The sequence below is a fragment of the Pelobates fuscus genome, chromosome 5 (assembly GCF_036172605.1).
Source record: "Pelobates fuscus isolate aPelFus1 chromosome 5, aPelFus1.pri, whole genome shotgun sequence".
Classification (NCBI taxonomy): domain Eukaryota; kingdom Metazoa; phylum Chordata; class Amphibia; order Anura; family Pelobatidae; genus Pelobates; species Pelobates fuscus.
In genome coordinates this window covers 159,418,455-159,439,083 of record NC_086321.1, presented here as the reverse complement: position 1 = coordinate 159,439,083, position 20,629 = coordinate 159,418,455, and the positions used below count along the sequence as shown (strand labels likewise).

At 42.1% G+C, this 20,629-nt stretch overlaps 1 protein-coding gene across 2 annotated transcripts in view; it reads right to left on the bottom strand.

Moving 5' to 3' along the window:
- SLC7A4 (solute carrier family 7 member 4) overlaps positions 1-20,629 on the bottom strand; it is a 58,569-nt gene that overhangs the window by 14,969 nt on the left and 22,971 nt on the right. Inside the window, exons 2-4 of one of the 2 annotated variants that reach the window (XM_063454611.1) lie at positions 17,453-17,495; positions 12,762-13,837; positions 8,287-8,981 (exon numbers count right to left, since the gene is read on the bottom strand). In XM_063454611.1, the coding sequence (XP_063310681.1) occupies positions 8,287-8,981; positions 12,762-13,743 (1,677 nt within the window). In that variant the 5' untranslated portion in view covers positions 13,744-13,837; positions 17,453-17,495. The remainder of the gene's footprint in view (positions 1-8,286; positions 8,982-12,761; positions 13,838-17,452; positions 17,496-20,629) is intronic. The other variant, XM_063454613.1, reaches the window with a different exon arrangement.

Below are 20,629 nucleotides of genomic sequence, written 5' to 3'. Positions count from 1 at the left end.
CACACTAGGGAGTACTGCCCCAGGAAGCACCTCTAGCAGCCATCTAAGGAGCGGCCAGTAGAGTTAATTTTCTCTGAAAAGCCTGAATGGAATGATTCTACTTACCAGAACAAATACAATAAGCTGTAGTTGTTCTGGTGACTATATTGTCCCTTTAAGTTTGGAAGCTTAAGAGGGATGTATGGGAACAAAACTTGTGTGGACTGGCTGACAATAAAATTAGTTTAGGTAATGCAGACGTTGGTCACTTCAACACTGTGGCATGTGCCCTTTATTCTACACTCACTACATACACCTTTTCTCTGCCTCAGACTATATACCAGGAACTTCTGCATGCTAGTAAGAAGGTAAGGAGACTAGTGGACCAGCGAATGCTAGGGGACAGTCCTTAGAAAGCATTGAGTGAGCTCATCATTAGACGCATTTATGTCAAGCTCAGGGTGCTGCCTGCATAGTATGCCCTTAGTTGGACAGCCTGCAGAATTGGCAGGCATATCAGAAGATAGGGATTTTGGGATATCGCTTAAGTGCCTAAAATAAAGGACAGAAAACGTAGTGCAATATTGTCTGAAACCAGTATAATGCAAGGTGTAACATTACACTCACAAATTCCAAGCGTGTTAAAACGTATTAGAGGTGCCTCCCCACGATATAGATGGGGGGTTGAAATGGAAGACCTCCTTCAATAATGACTGCAGGGTGCCCCGGTTTCTAGGACGTTGCAAATATCCAGCCTTACCAAACAGATCCCAAAAACGGTTAATTGATAAATAAAATCAAGATACAAAATACATTAAAAAGTCCACAGGTCCTACGCGTTTCGTTCTATGCAAGAACTTCCTCAGGGACCAAATAATAAAACAATGATTAAAATTCATTCATCAAAAAAAAAAAAATCAAACAATCAGTTCTAACACACCGCTTTAAATAGGGCTAACCCTTAGAGTTCATTGATGTAATAGATGGGCGTCTTCTCTTTCAGGCTTCTTTCATTTGCTCATAGAATTTCTTCCATCTGTGAAGTATTACCGGCTTGATGAAATTTTCGATGGCTTTTTTTTGGATGACTTCCGTGTTCATACACGTGGTGCGCTTGCGTTCCAACGAAAATGGCCGTGCGTTCCAAGGGGTGAAAATATGTGTAAACTCATCATCTCCCCCTCTGGTCGCCGAGAGAAATAATTAACGCCGATGTTGGTACTATTTATAAAGTATATTTGATAATAAGTGTGTAACTGAAAAAAAAAAATAGTAATGTTAATAATAAAATTTTTTGACACCTTAGCACTTTATCATTTTTCACAATGAAATTAACTCAATGAAATATACATTTAATTATGTTTTTCATAAAAGTATATATAAACAAGTGGGATGCTGTGATAGGGAGCCCCATTTTGTTGCATAAATAGGATTAGATTTCATTATTATATGTTAATTATTAGGACGTTTTTTTGTTAGTGCATTATACTGCTCAGTAACAGTTTCTTATTTAGATACATCGGCGTTAATTTTTTCTCTCGGTGACCAGAGGGGGAGATGATGAGTTTACACATATTTTCACCCCACGGCCATTTTCGTTGGAACGCAAGCGCACCACGTGTATGAACATGGAAGTCATCCAAAAAAAAAGCCATCGGAAATGTCATCAAGCCGGTAATACTTCACAGATAGAAGAAATTCTATGAGCAAATGAAAGAAACCTGAAAGAGAAGACGCCCATCTATTAAATCAATTAACTCTAAGGGTTAGCCCTATTTAAAGCAGTGTGTTAGAACCGATTGTTAGATTGATTTTTTGATGAATACATTTTAATCATTGTTTTATTATTTGGTCCCTGAGTAAGTTCTTGCATAGAACAAAACGCGTAGGACCTGTGGACTTAATGTATTTTGTATCTTGATTTTATTTATCAATTAAAACCGTTTTTGGGAGCTGTTTGGGGAGGCTGGATATTTGCAACGTCCATGCAACCGGGGCACCCTGCAGTCATTATTGAAGGAGGTCTTCCATTTCAACCCCCCATCTATATCGTGGGGAGGCACCTCTAATACGTTTTAACACGCTTGGAATTTGTGAGTGTAATGTTACACCTTGCATTATACTGGTTTCAGACAATATTGCACTACGTTTTCTGTCCTTTATTTTAGGCACTTCAGCGATATCCCAAAATCCCTATCTTCTGATATATCTATACTATATGGTTACCAACTGGGAGGCAACCGTGGGATGCTGTTTGTACCTATAAGTTAAGTTATTTTGATATATAACTTGTGTTTGCACTAATCATTTAACTACTGGTGGTTTGCAATTGTTCTTTTTACACAGAATTGGCAGGCAGCCTGACATGCATTCATGCCAGGCTGACCTTCCAATTCTTTGGACAAACATGCCCCCTTTTTGGGCATGTTCACCCCTTTTGGCAGGTCTGGTCACGTGATTCGCGCCAGTGGCACACCCTTTTACCGCACCCATTGATTTCCTGCTTCACTGGACAGTGCTGTTAGATGTTATGGATTTACTTGAAAGATGAAAGCATAAATTAGAGAGAGATTAGCATAGAGTATGTGTTTTTTTATAGCTGCATCCTATGGAGTTTCCCTCCAGCACCATCTCCATCAGATACATGATGCTTGGGAAATATGACTGTTTTAGTGTTTTTGGTCGATAAGATTCCGTAATTAGGCCCATCATAATTGTCAGCACCAGGCCCACTGTGCTCCTAATCCGGCCCTGATTGTGTTTATTGGTTTTCTGTATGATTTTATGCATTTGAGGGATTATTAAACTGTAAAATGTGTGTTAAAATGCTGTACAATTGGGGGTCTGTAACGGATTAATCTAAATTTACATTAATTCTAATAGGAAATTTTGATTCGGTTTTCAAACAACTCGGTTCTCAAACAGCCTTCTGGAATGGATTGAGTTCGAGTTCAGAGGTTCCACTGTATATTTTAACTATTTTTATCATATACATCACTTGAGAACCCCATCTGTCGCCTTATCCATTTTTCCCTGGGTTCCAGTCATGGTGAACCAAACGGACACCTCCAATACATCTTATAAGTATGGATTATACCACCACACGCTAGAGCTGGCTAAGGCTCTATAAAATGTGAGTGTGATACTGTAATTTTTTTTTATTATATAATTAGATTTGATGTATTACACTATTTCCACCCTTTCTGCTTTTGTCTTCCTACATACATCAACAAGAAAATAAAGACAGCTGCCCTACACAAATAAAAGTCCTGCTGTACTAAAGACTAAAACGTCTACGATCAAGAGACTATTATTTGTGAGGACTATCACATGGACTTATTTCTTGCTTGTTCCAAATATCTATTTATTTTTTATGGTCTATTCGCACAGCCCTTTATCTTTTTATTTTTGTATATTCTCTAAAGCAGGGCTTCCCAAACTTTTATGGGCCGAGACCCACTTTTCAAAATGGTAATTTTTCGAGACCCACTTGCTTTTAATGCATATTTTAAAAAGTGAACACCATGGCAATCAGCGCTAGAGGCATACAATTGGCACACCATAGCAATCCGCTTTAGATGCATACAATTGGCACACTATCAGCTTTAGATGCATACATTTGGCACACCGTGGCAATCAGCTTTACATGCATACAATTGGAACATTATGTCAGCTTTAGATGCATAAAATTGGCACACTATAGCAATCCGCTTTAGATGCATACAACTGGCATACCATGGCAATCAGCTTTAGATGCATAAAATTGGTACATCATGGCAATCAGTTGTAGATGTATAAACTTGGCACATCATGGCAACTTTAAGTGCATACAATTGGCGCACCATGGCAATCAGTTTTAGAGGCTTACAATTGGCACACCTTGGCAACCAGCTTCAGAGGCATAAATTCAGAACATCGTGGCAATCAGTTTTAGAGGCATAAAATTGGAACATCATGGCAGCTTTAAATACATAAACTTGGCACAGCATGGCAATAAGCTTTAGATGCATATACTTGGCATATCGTGGTAATCACTTTTAGATGGATAAACTTGGCACAGAATGGCAATAAGCTTTAAATACATAAACTTGGCATATCATGGCAATCAGCTTCAGAGGCATACGATTGGCATACCATGGCAAACAGTCAGATGCATAAAATTGGCACAACCTGGCAGTTTTAAAAGCATAAAATAGGCACACCATGGCAGTTTTAGAGGCATATTTCTGGTATATTATGGCAGTTTTAGAGGCAGAAACTTTGCACATCATGACAATCAGTTTTAGAGACATAGAACTGCTTACTCACAGAGTCAGAATCAGAAGTGCTGTGTCCTGCTCTTTCATCCAGGCACCTCACGTTGATTATCCCAGTGGTGGAACTAATGTAGAGAGTGCCCTGGTGCAAATATGTTTTCTGGGCCCCCCTCTAGTGCAAGTGTGGCCAAAAGGTAGATCTCCATCTGTCGGAGAACTTCAACAATGCTATACCAGATGGGGATCTACCATTTTCTTATCATTGCAGGGTTATATTTGTGAGCAGTGTTTGAGCGTTTGAATGTAAGCATGTTTTTGTATTAAAGGGAAACTCCAGTGCCAGGAAAACGATCCGTTTTTCTGGCACTGGAGGGTCCCTCTCCCTCCCACCCCCCAATCCCCAGTTGCTGAAGGGGTGAAAACCCCTTCAGTGACTTACCAGGGGCAGCGACAGGTCCCACGTCGCTGCTTCCTCCTCCCCCGCCGCTCCTCCTTCTACTTACGTCGGCCGGTGGGCGAGACTGATCTCGCCCGCCGGCCGAGGAGACCTAATGCGCATGCGTGGCAATGCCGCGCATGCGCATTAGCGCACCCCATAGGAAAGCATTGAAAATGAATTTCAATGCTTCCCTATGGGGAATAGAGCGACGCTGGAGGTCCTCACACAGCGTGAGGACGACCAGCGACGCTCTAGCACAGAAAACCTGTGCTATGAAGCAGGAAGTCCCTCTAGTGGCTGTCTAATAGACAACCACTAGGGGAGGACTTAACCCTGCAAGGTAATTATTGCAGTTTAAAAAAAACTGCAATAATTACACTTGCAGGGTTAAGGGTAGTGGGAGTTGGCACCCAGACCACTCCAATGAGCCGAAGTGGTCTGGGTGCCTGGAGTGTCCCTTTAAGTATATGTGTGCATGTATGGGTGTATTTGTATGTACTGTTGCCATTGGAATGTAGTGGTGTACTTGTTTGTAATGTTTGCGTCTGAATGCAAGGGTGTTTGTATGTAGTGTCGGACTTGAAATGCAGGTGTGCTTTTTGAGTGTTGGTGTTTGAATGAAGGGGTGTTTGTAGATAATTTTAGTGTTTTAATGCCGGGGTGTGTTTGTATGTAATGTTTGCGTTTGCAGTACGTGTGTAGTGGATGCAGTGTGTGTGTGTGTGTGTGTGTGTGTGTGTGTGTGTGTGTGTGTGTGTAGTGGATGCAGTGTGTGTATAAAATATACATATACACAATGTGTGTTTGAATGTAAGCATGTTTTTTTGTATGGAGTATGTGTGAAGTGTATACACATATATACACACACACAGAGACACACACAAACACAAATACACACCCTGACAGCAATACACACAATGACACCAAGTTTTCCACACATAGATAAACAGACACTCATGTACACAGATACACACTGACACACAATGACACAAAAGGACACACAGATACATATACACGCAGAGACAGGAGGTGAGTGTGACAGTGTGTGGAGAGGTGAGGGTGACAGTGTTTTAATGCCGGGGTGTGTTTGTATGTAATGTTTGCGTTTGCAGTACGTGTGTAGTGGATGCAGTGTGTGTGTGTGTGTGTGTGTGTGTGTGTGTAGTGGATGCAGTGTGTGTATAAAATATACATATACACAATGTGTGTTTGAATGTAAGCATGTTTTTTTGTATGGAGTATGTGTGAAGTGTATACACATATATACACACACACAGAGACACACACAAACACAAATACACACCCTGACAGCAATACACACAATGACACCAAGTTTTCCACACATAGATAAACAGACACTCATGTACACAGATACACACTGACACACAATGACACAAAAGGACACACAGATACATATACACGCAGAGACAGGAGGTGAGTGTGACAGTGTGTGGAGAGGTGAGGGTGACAGTGTGGGAGGGAGTGTGTGTGCTGGTAACAGTGTGAGGGCAAAGTGAGAACGGATTACAGTGGGCGGGCAGGGGGTGAAGGCGTGGGCAGGCAGGGGGAGAAGGGGTGGCACAGGCGGGGGAAAGGGTTACAGTGTGGGGGGCAGAAGGAGAAAAGGCTACAGTGGGGGGGCAGGGGGAGAAAAGGTTACGGGGGAGAGGGTGAAGGGGTGACATGGGGGAGGGCAGGGAGTGAATGGGTGACATGGGGAGGGCAGGGAGTGAAGGGGGTGACATGGGGAGGGCAGGGAGTGAAGGGGGTGACATGGGGAGGGCAGGGAGTGAAGGGGGTGACATGGGGAGGGCAGGGAGTGAAGGGGGTGACATGGGGAGGGCAGGGAGTGAACGGGGGTGACATGGGGAGGGCAGGGAGTGAACGGGGGTGACATGGGGAGGGCAGGGAGTGAACGGGGGTGACATGGGGAGGGCAGGGAGTGAACGGGGGTGACATGGGGAGGGCAGGGAGTGAACGGGGGTGACATGGGGAGGGCAGGGAGTGAAGGGGGTGACATGGGGAGGGCAGGGAGTGAAGGGGGTGACATGGGGAGGGCAGGGAGTGAAGGGGGTGACATGGGGAGGGCAGGGAGTGAAGGGGGTGACATGGGGAGGGCAGGGAGTGAAGGGGGTGACATGGGGAGGGCAGGGAGTGAAGGGGTGACATGGGGAGAGCAGGGAGTGAAATGGGGAGAGCAGGGAGTGAAGGGGGTGACATGGGGAGAGCAGGGAGTGAAGGGGGTGACATGGGGAGGGCAGGGAGTGAAGGGGGTGACATGGGGAGGGCAGGGAGTGAAGGGGTTACATGGGGAGGGCAGGGAGTAAAGGGGGTGACATGGGGAGGGCAGGGAGTGAAGTGGTCACATGGGGAGGGCAGGGAGTGAAGTGGTCACATGGGGAGGGCAGGGAGTGAAGTGGTCACATGGGGAGGGCAGGGAGTGAAGTGGTCACATGGGGAGGGCAGGGGGTGAAGTGGTCACATGGGGAGGGCAGGGGGTGAAGGGGTTACATGGGGGAGGGCAGGGAGTGGAGGGGTTACATTGGGGAGGGCAGGGAGTGAAGGGGTTACATTGGGGAGGGCAGGGAGTGAAGGGGTTACATTGGGGAGGGCAGGGAGTGAAAGGGTTACATGGGGAGGGCAGGGAGTGAAGGGGTTACATGGGGAGGGCAGGGAGTGAAGGGGTTACATGGGGGAGGGCAGGGAGTGAAGGGGTTACATGGGGGAGGGCAGGGAGTGAAGGGGTTACATGGGGGAGGGCAGGGAGTGAAGGGGTTACATGGGAGGGCAGGCGGTAAAGGGGTTGCAGGGGGTGAAGGGGCTACAGGTGGAGGGCAGGGGTTGCAGTGGGTGAAGCGGTTACATGGGGGGGCAGGGGGTGAAGTGGTTACATGGGGGGGCAGGGGGTGATGGGGTTACATGGGGGGGGCAGGGGGTGATGGGGTTACATGGGGGGAGGGAGGACATGGTCTGGGGCTGTGTCCTACCTGTAATAAATTCCCTGGTGGTCCATTGGGGTAACTCTCCGGTCTGCAGTTCCGCCGGGTGCAGAGCTGCAGACAGTGTAATAAAAATCTCGCGAGCTCCCTGAGTGTTGCCATGGTAACACTCTGGGAGCTCGCGAGACTTCTATCACACGGTCTGCAGCTCTGCACCCGGCGGAGCTGCAGACAGGAGCTGCTGGGCAGACTGATTGGAGGGAGCCCGGCGGCATAGAGTGCAAACCGCCGGGATCCCTCCTGGTGTCAGTCTGCCTGACTCCCCGGCGGCCCTGGATGTGTGGGTCAGCGTGACCCACTGGGAATCGCCCTGCGACCCACCAGTGGGTCGCGACCCACACTTTGGGAACCGCTGCTCTAAAGGGTTTAGAGGGATTGTCCTTTTAGGGTTGCTGCCTTTTTCTATTGATTAGCACTGAACTTTTTTTGTATTAAACCATATCAAACAAGAAAAGGCCAGTCATATCATATATAAATTAATAATTGTATTTTTGACAAGTAAAGTGCATGTGTCATTTAAATGCATTTCTACAGCAGAAATTAACCTCAATTTACATAGATAGTACCTGTCATTGCACAAAATCTGTTTCATGTATTGTGTATTGTGATTTACCTCAAATGTTGCGATTTTCTTCTGTTGTTCATGGACCCAAATAAAAAACAGACTGACTAAAAACCCAATCAAAAATATAACAAGTAGTAAATAAAAACACCACGTGGGGAGATGTAAATGAGTGGTTCCAAATACTAGAACGGAACACAAACATATAGAGAAGACCATCAGCAACACCACTGCTATGGTGACTACCTCCCCAGGATAAAAGTCACTCAAGAACTTCAAGTATGGCTCGAAGACTGCTTTTAGGTGTCCGGTTTCTCTTCGTTCCTTAGCTTTTTTCTGAGTCTCTACCAGCTGGAGTTTATCTGAAAAGGACTCATATTCCTTCATTTCCTCTCCAACAATCCTTTCATTAGCAGCTCTAATGGGTAATGGTTGGGATTTTGGTTCATGGTCTTCTGGGTGGGACTGTTCTGTTTTCTCTTGCTGGAATCTCAACACAATAATACTTGCTGCAACAAAAGTGTAGGCCAGAAGTGTGCCAATAGACAGAAACTGCACTAGAGCTTCCAGATCAAAGATAAGGGATAAAAATGCCATCAAAATTCCAAAAACTACAATGCCAATGATTGGTACTTTGGTGGTTGGGTTTACTTTGGCGAAAAACTGAAAAAATAAGCCATCTTCTGCCATTGCATAGGCAATCCTCGGGAGGGAGAAAAGATTACTCAGAAGAACAGTATTCATTGCTAGAAAAGAAAGTGTGACAACAATTAGTGCTGGTAAAAGACATGTACAAAATAGCAATGTAAAATTACCTATATTCACAATCAGTTATTACAACATCTAATTATCTAATGAAAATGCTGTGGCATCATAAAACATACTAACGGTCACCGAAACCTTCCAGCAATGTAACGCATTAATCCAGGATGCCATTTAGGCAGGTCAACAGGGGAGGCAGGACCAGTCTATAAAGAAGTGGCAACTGCAAAAATGAGGGTTGACCCACCATAAAAGGGGGATTGTTAACCTAGAGGCTGGCTAAGAGCCACTCTGGCTGCCTCCACTCAGGGATATACATATGCAGACTGTTCTTGAAGCGCTCTGCAATGGGCGTAGTGCCGTGACAAATACTCTGCACTGCTAGAGATTCTATGTTGCTTGGAACATTTTCATGGTGTCCCCATTTGGTGGACATCATAGAACAAATCCATTAAAATGAGACAAGGATCCTGAATTCAATGTGTTCCTGCTGGGACAGTTGGGAGGTAAGCCAACCAGTGGCAAAATGTGAAAAAAAAATTTGGGAAGGGTTGGGACAGAAACTGTGTGTGTTGCGTCATCAGCAATGACAGGAACCCCACCTTTAAAATGAGCATGTTAGTTCAATGCCCTACTTAAGAGCACTCATGTGTAAAAGTCCCTGTGTTTGTTCTGCACAGATCAAGCAAATTTAATGACACACTTGCATAAGTGGGATACCAAAGGACAAAAGGTCCAGGAAAGAGTATTGTGCATGTGTTTGGTGGCTGCTTGTAGTGTAATGTTTTGTGTAAATGTGTTGATTTAAGTGGTGTTGTGCTTGTGGTGTAATATGAGACCTGGGGCTGCAATTTATAGGGGCTGTAGAGATTGAGATTGTGTGTGTACATGTGATGTAGCAACTGTGAATATGGAGTTTGTGTCGGGGCAGAAGAGAGTGTGTTTAAGGAATGTAGTGAGTGTTTGCATATAGGGGATCAAGTGTGTACCTAGCAGATGTAGTGTGTGTAGGGGATCTACTGCTTGTCAGGAATGTACTCAGTGGCGTACCTACCAGGATCGCAAGGGGTTTCAGCTGCGACTGGGCCCCTCACTGCAGGGGATCAGGCCGCAGCCACGACCGCTGCGATCATGGGCCTCCTAGATACTGCCCCCCCGTGTTCTCCCTGTCATAGGGGGGCCCCCAAGAGTTGGCCCACTGGCAACCTAATGGACCCCCCCCCCCCTCCGGCGGGCGGCAGAGTTCCTGTCAGACGCGGCAAGGGAGCTGTTTTTTCTCTGCTCCCTCGCGCACAGTTTGCTGATGCGGGGAGCTGGAATATGACATCATATTCCGGCTCTTGGCATCAGTAGACAGCCCGCGAGGGAGCAGAGCAGAGAGAACATAGCTCCCTCACTGCGTCTGACAAGAACTCTGCTGCCCACCGCACTGAAGCTCCATGGCAGCTCTCCAAGTAGGGAGGCTGGGTGGACATTTAATATTAATAATTTGTCTATGTCTGTTAGTGTGCGTGTGTCTATGCGTGTGTCCAGGGACAAACAAGGCATTTGCCTTGGGCTGCACTTTCAAGGGGGCGGCAAAAAAAAGCCGCCCCCAAATCCCCAGGCAAATGTCTTGTTAGCCTGGCGGCTCACTGACAATCCAGGCGGGCAGGCAGGCGGAGCACTGATTAGTGAGCGGTCTCTGCTCAGCTCCCTTGCGCTCCGCAGAGTGATGCCGAGAGCCGGAATATGATGTTATATTCTGGCTCCCGGCATCACTCTGCGGAGCGCGAGGAAGCTGAACAGGAGAAGTGTGTGTGTGTGTGTATTAAGAAAGGGGGTGGCAGGGGAAGGAGGGAGGGGCGCCTGAGTTTTGTCATGCCTAGGGCAGCACAAAAACAGGATACACCACTGTGTGTGTCTGTATGTCTGAGTGTGTGTATATGTTTCTACATAAGTCTGTATGTATGGTTCTGTGTGTGTTTCTGTATGTATATCTGTTTGTCTGCATGTGGGGGGGGGGGGGTAGTGACATGTGGGGTAGGAGGTAGCTGTATGGGGGGCCCCAGGGCAATTTTTGAACCATGGCCCAGTGGTTTCTAGTCATGCCTCTGAATGTACTGTGAGTGTAGGTGGTGCAATATGTGTCAATAATGTGTCAAGTGTGCCTAGGGAATTCAGAGTATGTACAGTAGATGTGTGTATCTAGTATGTATAAGGTATCTAGTGCATGTCAGGACTGTACGGTGTGTGTAGGTGGTGCAGTATGTGTCTATACTGGATCAAGTGTGTGTAGGGGTGCAATGTGTCAATGTATTGAGTGTGATGGGGACCATTTGTGTGGTGTGAGGGTGAGATGGAAGCAAATTAATGTATATAGTTATTTATTAATGTTACTATAGCATTTACGTTGCAGGTTGCGTTCACTCTTCTTGCGAGCGATTGCATTGGCTATTGCCTTGGTAACCTGCAGCAATGCGCTAAACTGTCAGAGCTTGCAGGAGTAATAGTTTGACTGTACCAGTCAGAAAAGTCGAAAAACTGATCTTCGATCTCCCCACCAGCCTGTAAAAGCACAAAGCAAGATCAACGCTTGGATAGCACCTGCCCTGAATTGGTCAGCAGCAGAGATCCTTTGATCTCCCCTGTTAAACTCAGCTCATGGCAATCTCGGCCCACCGACATTTGCCTGGACCTGTCTGTCACCCACATATGAGTGTATGAGTTAAATTGCTTCAGACAAAAAAAAAAACCCAAATAAAAAAGGGACACATACATATTATACTACTCAAACTCATAGTAAACCTAAAAAAACAAACAAACAAAAAAAAAACAGTGATGCATTGTGAGGTCACTCTAGTAACACACAGTTATTTACTAAAGTGGAAATTGCTGAAAAGTTGTTTAATGAGTTTATGTGCACTTGTATGTGTTCCTTCTTACTTAAAGGAGCACTATAGGGTTAAAATGACCATCTAGCCACCTTGGTCCCCTCATGCCTCCCTAAATATAATAAAATCTTACTTGTATTCAAGCCTGAAGCTGCTGACTTTGTCCTTGTTTCCTTTAGACCTGCCCACTGCCGTCAGCAGAAGTGGTAGCCTGATCCAATCACAATGCTTCCCCATAGGATTGGCTGAGACTGACAAAGAGGCAGATCAGGGGCAGAGCCAGCACAATTCAAACACAGCCCTGACCAATCAGCATCTCTTCGTAGAGATGAATTGAATCAATGAATCTCTATGAGGAAAGTTCAGTGTCTGCATGCAGAGGGCAGAGACACTGAATGTTTGGATGCATTTTAGGCAGCCATGACCCAGGAAGGATCTCTAACACACATCTGAGGAGCGGCCAGTGAAGTTATCACTAGGCTGTAATGTAAACACTGCATTTTCTCTGAAAAGACAGTGTTTACAGCAAAAAGCCTGAAGGTAATGATTTTACTCACCAGAACAAATTCAATAAGCTGTAGTTGTTCTGGTGACTATAGTGTCCCTTTAATCTGTTAACCAAATGGCAGGAAAATGCCCCTATCAGTGTTCTATAAAGTATATACATAATATTTGTATGTATATATATTTTGAAGTACACTTATTGGCCCTTTTGATTAATGTGAATAGATTTTGTGAAACTATTGCATGGACGCATCGCAAATCCCCCCCTCCCCCCCCAGTAGAATCATATTGCCTAATGTGTCTTATAAGCAATATAGTCAAACACATCATCAAATGTTCCAACCAAGAGATACATTTTCCACATAGTAATTACAGGCTTAAACTTACCACAGATGGAACCAGCAGCAACAATAAATCCTGCCCATGAATAGCCACGTCTGTAAAATGCATCAGAAAGAGCAGAGTCTGGCACAAGGGAGTTCCAAGGTACCATTAATGTTAATACTGCGGACACCAAAACATAGATTGCTGTTGCAAGACCCAGAGAGACAGCTGTTGCAATTGGAACAGCTTTTTGAGGGTTCCTGGCTTCCTCTGTGGATGCTGCTATTACATCAAAGCCAACAAAGGCATAAAAGCATGTGGCAGTGCCAGACATGATACCAGAGAATCCATAAGGAGCAAAACCACCATATTCATGACCCCAGTTTTTTGGTTCTGCAAGGATGAAGCCAAAGATTAGAATGAATAGAATGATTGCCATACTGATACCAGCAAAAATGTGGTTAAGCCATGAGGACACTTTGGCTCCAAAAGAAATTAATGCAGTGGCAATCAGCAAGATTCCTGCAGCTAGGAAATCAGGATAATGCGCTAGGAATGGGACATTCCAAGAACCAATGTGGGTTTCAGTAAAGTTTTTTATTTTGTGATCAAACATTGAGTCCAGATAGCCACTCCATGCTCTTGCCACTGCCGCTCCACCAATCATATATTCCAGTATTACATTCCATCCGATCAGAAAGGCCCAAATCTCACCAACAGAAACATAAGTAAACATATAGGCAGATCCAGTCTTTGGCACTCTTGCACCAAACTCGGCATAACAAAAAGCAGCTAGCAAGGAGGCAAAGCCAGCGATAAGGTATGATAGGATGACAGCTGGACCTGCTATCTCTTTAGCAACTGTACCTGTTAGTACATACAGGCCAGACCCAACCATACCACCCACACCTAAGAGGGTAAGGTCAACCGTGGACAGGCATCTTTTCAGTGATGTTTCCATTAAGTCATCTTCCAGCGTCTTAACTCTATTTAGTTTGTGACAGAATCGAACCATGGCTGCACCGGAAGGTAGATGATTTCCCATTTTTGCAGGTGAAGGTACTTTTCTGAACCAGACAATATAGATTATCAGTCTATAATAATTAGTCCATAGGTTTGATATTCAAGATCTATAAAGTCTAAAAAAACAAACAAAAAAAAAACATTTAAAGTATATATTTTCATTCTATAGAAATTTTAACATACAATAGAATACCACGTCCTTGTTAAAAATGTTGTAAAATAATAAGAAAACATGAGAAAAACAAAATGTATGGGCTATCTACTTACCTTCATAGCAATAGAGTACACAAATGTATAAATGGAGAATTAGAGTTGAAACATAAAAATGTAATTAAATATTTACAAAATCTATATTTTTTTTAGCAGCTCCTAAAAAATTAGAGAAAGACAATAGTAGAATGTCGGAATGAAAAGCAAATACATAAAGACACAAATAAGAAGGAAAGAAAGGATGGACAATGACATGTAAAAAAGAAGCTACCATCTTTGTGTTGTGTTAGTAAATGCCCATTTCAGATGAATAAATCGTTAATTAAAATTAAATTCAGCCTTTAACAACTGATGTAAATGTTTTATAGGTACACAACTATAATTATTACTACCAGTTTCATAATGAGGCAAATAGATCATTGACTGTAGGAATACATCTGAACAAGTAATTGGGTTTAAATAATTAGCGCAGAAAAACTTTTCTGCTTTAGATACTCGATAATGTTATAATTCAGAGGTTCATACTTTCCAATTTAGAAAATAAATTGTAATTATCTTTTTTTGGCTCCTTACTTGTTGAACAAATAAATAATAATAATAATAATAATGTGAACGATAGAAAATCACTTTAATGGTATGTTAAAGAACACTCCAAGCCTGTTGTAGTTGTTATGGTGCCATGAGTAGCCTGGTGCCCACATATGACAGGAGCGCATTCACTGGCTAAGAGAGCTCAGCTGATACTATTAGCCAAAGAGCACGGTCTTGTGTCGCCCCACTTTACTCTATGGAGCAATTCAGATTCTCCTGAAGACCAAATGCAGGGGATGCAGATGTGGGTGCTTGGTAGGACAAGTATGTTGCAAAACCAATCTAAAAATGGTTTGACATCTTACTATGGGATAGCTCCAAGGTAGTCCTAACACCATAACCAATACAGTGTTTCTTTAAAAGAACATTTTACAATGATCTGAGTCAACAAGCTAAAATATTTAAATTAGAAAAACAAAAATAGGGAGAATGTGTCAGACTGCTAAAGCAATATGGGGGTAACCCCTACTGAATAACCGAGAAAGAAGAAAATAGAAAATACAGAGTATCCTGGAGGGTACAGGAGTATCAAGGAGTACGCCTGCAGTTACTTTGTATCATGACAGCAGTCCATGTGCAAGTAAAATGTAACTTTTAATAATCAATTTAAAAGCAAACTAAGCAAATAAAATGTAACTTTGGATAGTTAATATAAAAACAAACAGGTCTGTGGAGTAATAGTAGGACAGAGATACTAGAAAAGTGGAGAAAGTGGAGGTTAAGAGATGGCTCCAATAGGAAGAAATAAAATAATATAATTATATAGGTCTGTGTAGAAAACCCCAAAATGCAAAGCCACTCCTATAATCAATCACAACATAGCCATATTTGCAAAGAACCTCCCCCACTCCTCTGTCACGTTAAGCTAAAAAGCTACCTAGAGTAGAAATCACTACCCAAACGTTGTAGTATAGCGTCCTTACTGAAATCCAAATTAAATACAGAATAAATGGTCTGGAAAAAGGTGACTCTGTGAATTTATCAAATCATCTAATTCAGCTTGAATTACTATCTGTCGCTTCACCCTCTCCTGTACTAGTCCCTAGTCCCAACGCGCGTTTCGCCGACTAACGGCTCATCAAGGGGAACCGAATGCAGACAAAATTTCCATTTAAATAGCCCGCCCTCTCTCTTGATTGGCTGTGTGTCTTGCCAGTGTTAGAGAGGGGGGGTGGAGCCTAGCTGTGGAGGAGGATGGGCTATTGACAAATTAAACTCATATCGAGTGTACACCAAGTACTTGTTGGTTAAAACTCAAACGTGCTTACACTACAGTTATTTGTTGGTACCGAAAGAATAGACAAACAATGTAGTGTTATTTCTCCAGGATTGGAGGATTGATACATGTTAGTTTATCTGCCAAACGAAACAAAATGAAAATAAAATTGTGACTGTTTAGTTACAGTGTAATATCCAATAAGTAACTTCTCCCAAACATAAAATGGAGATGAGCTGTGCGATTTACTACCATATTATACTGTAATATCAGATAATGACAAGTTGTTAATATGAATGACCCATCTCAAGGAGGAGAAATCAAAAGTGGGTGCTAACTCTCAAAGTAGTGTAAAGTAAATGATCCAAGACAGGGTTTGTCCACATCTTTTAATATACCATATATATTACAAACTAAATCCTTATCGTAAAAATAGTGGCTTAATGTATGTGAATAATTCCTATTATGCTTCTGAAATTAAAGGAGTACATTTACTTAAAGTATATTCAAACTGTTGTAAATGGGGTAATGATCCATATGTATTTAGGAGTGAATAAAAGGAGTAAAGTTAAACTCCTCATTTAGTCCTTTCGGATATAAGGAAACTCAAAGCCCGTTTGAGTTTTAACCAACAAGTACTTGGTGTACACTTGATATGAGTTTAATTTGTCAATAGCCCATCCTCCTCCACAGCATTACGGACCATTGTGGGTTAACTACGGAGGAGGCTAGGCTCCACCCCCCCTCTCTCACACTGGCAAGACACACAGCCAATCAAGAGAGAGGTCGGGCTATTTTAATGGAAATTTTGTCCGCATTCGGTTCCCCTTGATGAGCCGTTAGTCGGCGAAACGCGGGTTGGGACTAGGGACTAGTACAGTAGAGGGTAAAGCGACAGATAGTAATTCAAGCTGAATTAGATGATTTGATAAATTCACAGTCACCTTTTTCCAGACCATTTATTCTGTATTTAATTTGGATTTCAGTAAGGACGCTATACTACAACGTTTGGGTAGTGATTTCTACTCTGGGTAGCTTTTTAGCTTTACGTGACAGAGGAGTGGGGGAGGTTCTTTGCAAATATGGCTATGTTGTGATTGATTATAGGAGTGGTTTTGCACTTTGGGGGTTTTCTACACAGACCTCTATAATTATATTATTCTATTCCTTCCTATTGGAGCCATCTCTTAACCTCCACTTTTCTAGTATCTCTGTCCTACTAGTACTCCACAGACCTGTTTGTTTTTATATTAACTATCCAAAGTTACATTTTATTTGCTTAGTTTGCTTTTAAATTGATTATTAAAAGTTACATTTTACTTGCACATGGACTGCTGTCATGATACAAAGTAACTGCAGGCGTACTCCTTGATACTCCTGTACCCTCCAGGATACTCTGTATTTTCTATTTTCTTCTTTCTCAACAAGCTAAAATAGTTCTAACTTGACAATATATTGAAAATCAAAACATGCTAACAATTCACTGTTGAGTAATAAATTATTACTACTGCTAAATATTTAAGTTTTTTTGTACTCTATTAACGTATGCCTCCCAACATGTCTATGTGTACTTAGGATGCTGCTGAGATATAAATACACACATATACATATATATATTTATTGTGCAATTAGTGAACAAAGTAAGTTTGCCACGCCACAACAGCGGGACAAAGCAAATAACATACATATTGTGACAGATATAAATACATTTTACCTTGTCATAATCAATCCAACATGCTTTTTACTTCCTTTATGCCCTGTAAAATACATATATAAAAAAAAAAAAAAAAAGTTTAAAAATATACACACATGAACACGCAATATATATGCAATTATGTAAACATACACATACATACATACATACATACATACATACATACATACATACATACATACATACACTGAGCTACTGGGAAATAAGCATATGAAGAAAAAATACAAAGTCAATACATCATAAAGTTTGATCCACATTTCTTCCTTACATAGAAATAAAACAACCTGAACTCTCAGCTCTAAGCAAGAAAGCAGCAAGGTTAAAAAAAATGGTTTCTGAAGCTTTAGCAACTGTGCTGTATACCACATCAGTGCATTCAAAGCAAACTTTACAAGTGTTCTTAACCATACCTTGTTTTCTAGGATATGGTTTAATTACATTAAGTTGTGAGTGTGTGTGTCTGTATGTCTGTGAGCATGTCTGTGAGTATATGTGTGTGTCTGTGAGTGTATATGGGGTGTGTCTGAGTGTATGTGTGTGTGTCAGAGTGTCTGTTAGTGCATGTGTGTGTCAAATTAGTGAGAGTCTCTGATTGTGTGACTATCAGTGTGTCTGACAGTGTGTGTCAGTGTGTGTTTATGTCAAATCAGTGAGTCTGTGTTTGTCATTGAATGTATGTGTGTGACTGTAAGTGTGTATCTGCCAATGTGTAATCTGTCAATAAATGTGTGTCAAATCAGTGTGTGACTGTCAGTGACGTCTGTGTGAGACTATCAGTGTGCATCTGCCAGTGAATGTGTGTGTCAGAGTGTGTGCACTATAGGAGCCCAGACCACTTCAGCTCATTGAAGTGGTCTGGGTGCAGTGTCCCAATATCTTTAACCCTGCAAGTATTTCTCAGAAAAGGCAATAATTACCTTGAGGGGTTAACTGCACCTCTAGTGACTGTCTACCAGACAGCCACTAGAGGGACTTCAGGGTGGTTAGGCAACCAAAAGTTTTCTTTGAAAAGGCAGTGTTTACACGAAAATGAGGGGAACTATTATACTCACCAGAACAACTACATTAAGCTGTAGTAAACAAAACAAATAAAGCATATGGAGGGACAACATACATTTACTGTTTTCAGAGAAATTCTAAATGTTTTTGTAATTATATTAAGCAACTGAAACATTAAACCATATAATTGATTACTAAAAATATTTGAACCTTACATTATAACAGAAGCCATATGTTAAAAACAAAAAAATAAACTTTGTTAGCAATTTGATATTCATAATCAAAATATATAATATTAAATGTAAAAAATGATTGGTGTAATTAATAACTAGATTGAAAGGGATACAGGAATAACACACAGTCTTCACTTGACTCATATAAGCAAAGTAATCATCTCTTAAAAGATATTGAATAAAACCTGTGTCCCATGCATAGTCTTATCAGTGGGATCCATCCTTGCTCTTAACACGTTCCTCTAACCTGTACTTCAATCTTGCGTTTTTCACGTAAGATCATTGTTCACCCAATATGATGCACCCCTTGACTCCTGCATATCACATTGTTTTGGATAAGCATTCTCTAGGTATTTCTTATGTTCACGCTCGGTCAGTGCTGGAGTTCTGAAATCTATAACCTTCCCTGTTGGCGTTCAGCCAAACTATTTCTCAATATTTAAACTAAAACCGTAACAGAGAATGTTACCCAATGCCTTTTTGTATCAAAACAGACTTATAAATTCAAAGTGGATTTAAAATTTAGGTCCAAACTAGCTGAATTCATTAACTGTGCTTCCAGATCAGTTACCTTGGCCTAACATTTGAAATTTACTTTGAATTGTCATTTTAATGGCTATGCCGGTTTGTTTCTCAACTATGTATACATTTAGATTTTTGTAATGGCATAAGATGAGCTAAAACCAGCTTGAGATCTGAGCAGGGACCCACCGAAGTGCAGGCTATGTGAGCTGTTGTCCGTTCTCCATATTCTCTTGCACTTTGTTTTTGCTCTCCCCAAGTTTAAAAGGTAATCCAGACGTGGACACCTTGCTCACGTGCCTAGCGGGATATCGGCTATACCTCACGGACAATGACCAACAAGATTGAAAACAATCATCTGGGGTTGCTGTATCGCTTGTGCAGAGAGAGCTGGCCTGTATTTTGGATCTGCTCTGCCCTTTTAAGTGTGATCAGTCTGATATGCACAAAGCCTGGTTCTTTTTGTAATGGCACAAGATGAACTAAAACCAGCTTGAGTTCTGAGCGGGGAACCAGCGAAGGCAGGCTATTTAAGCGGTTGTCCGTTCTCAGAAGTCTCTTGCACTCCCCATCATGCATCTTACATACTCTGTGCCATATGGCGATAGATCCAACTATCAAACATGCTATCTTGAGCAATATTACTCTCTCATAGTTGTGTAAATGAATATGAAGAACGAAGAATAAATAAAAATGCATTGGCCAAGATGGACACATCAGACTATGCAAGCGTCTGATTACAAATACGTGATGTATACAGATCTGCTAATTGAATATAATGGAATGCTTGGTGAAGCTCAAGACAGTTGCACTACAAGATTATCACTCAATCATTCTTCGTTAAACACATCAGTTCAGCAGATTGTCACAAACCCTTAAATCTTGTTTTATTTATTTATTTTTAACCCTACAGACTGTGTGGCTAAAGCAAGCTCTTTTTCCATCTCTGATCTACTGCCATCTGTTGTGTTTCCACCAAGTTGTAGACATGAGAACAGCTAATCAGTCTAACCCTTTCCTGCCACAATCTCTGTGGCTGAATATAACTCTTTGCTTGCCACTAGCTGTGACCTGTACACTTGCCGTTAACATTTCATTTTCTCAGTATGTTCTCAGTCTGTAATTAACACCCAGTTCCAGAGCAGCGATACCCTTTTCAGTGCAGACAGGCAGTCTAGTCTACTGGCTTATTTTTTAATGCAATTATGTTACTATTGTCCCTTTACATAAGTGAGAAAAAGCTTTCACCAAGTCACATACAGCGTCCATGTATTGTGCATGTGGCAACACTTACATAATATTTAAACAACTTCATTTATGCATAGTTTTATAAATTGCAACCCTTTGATTCCAGGACAATAAATATGTTATTATATATAAAGATAAATACATTTTTGCCACAAATAAAACAAACAAAAAAAGC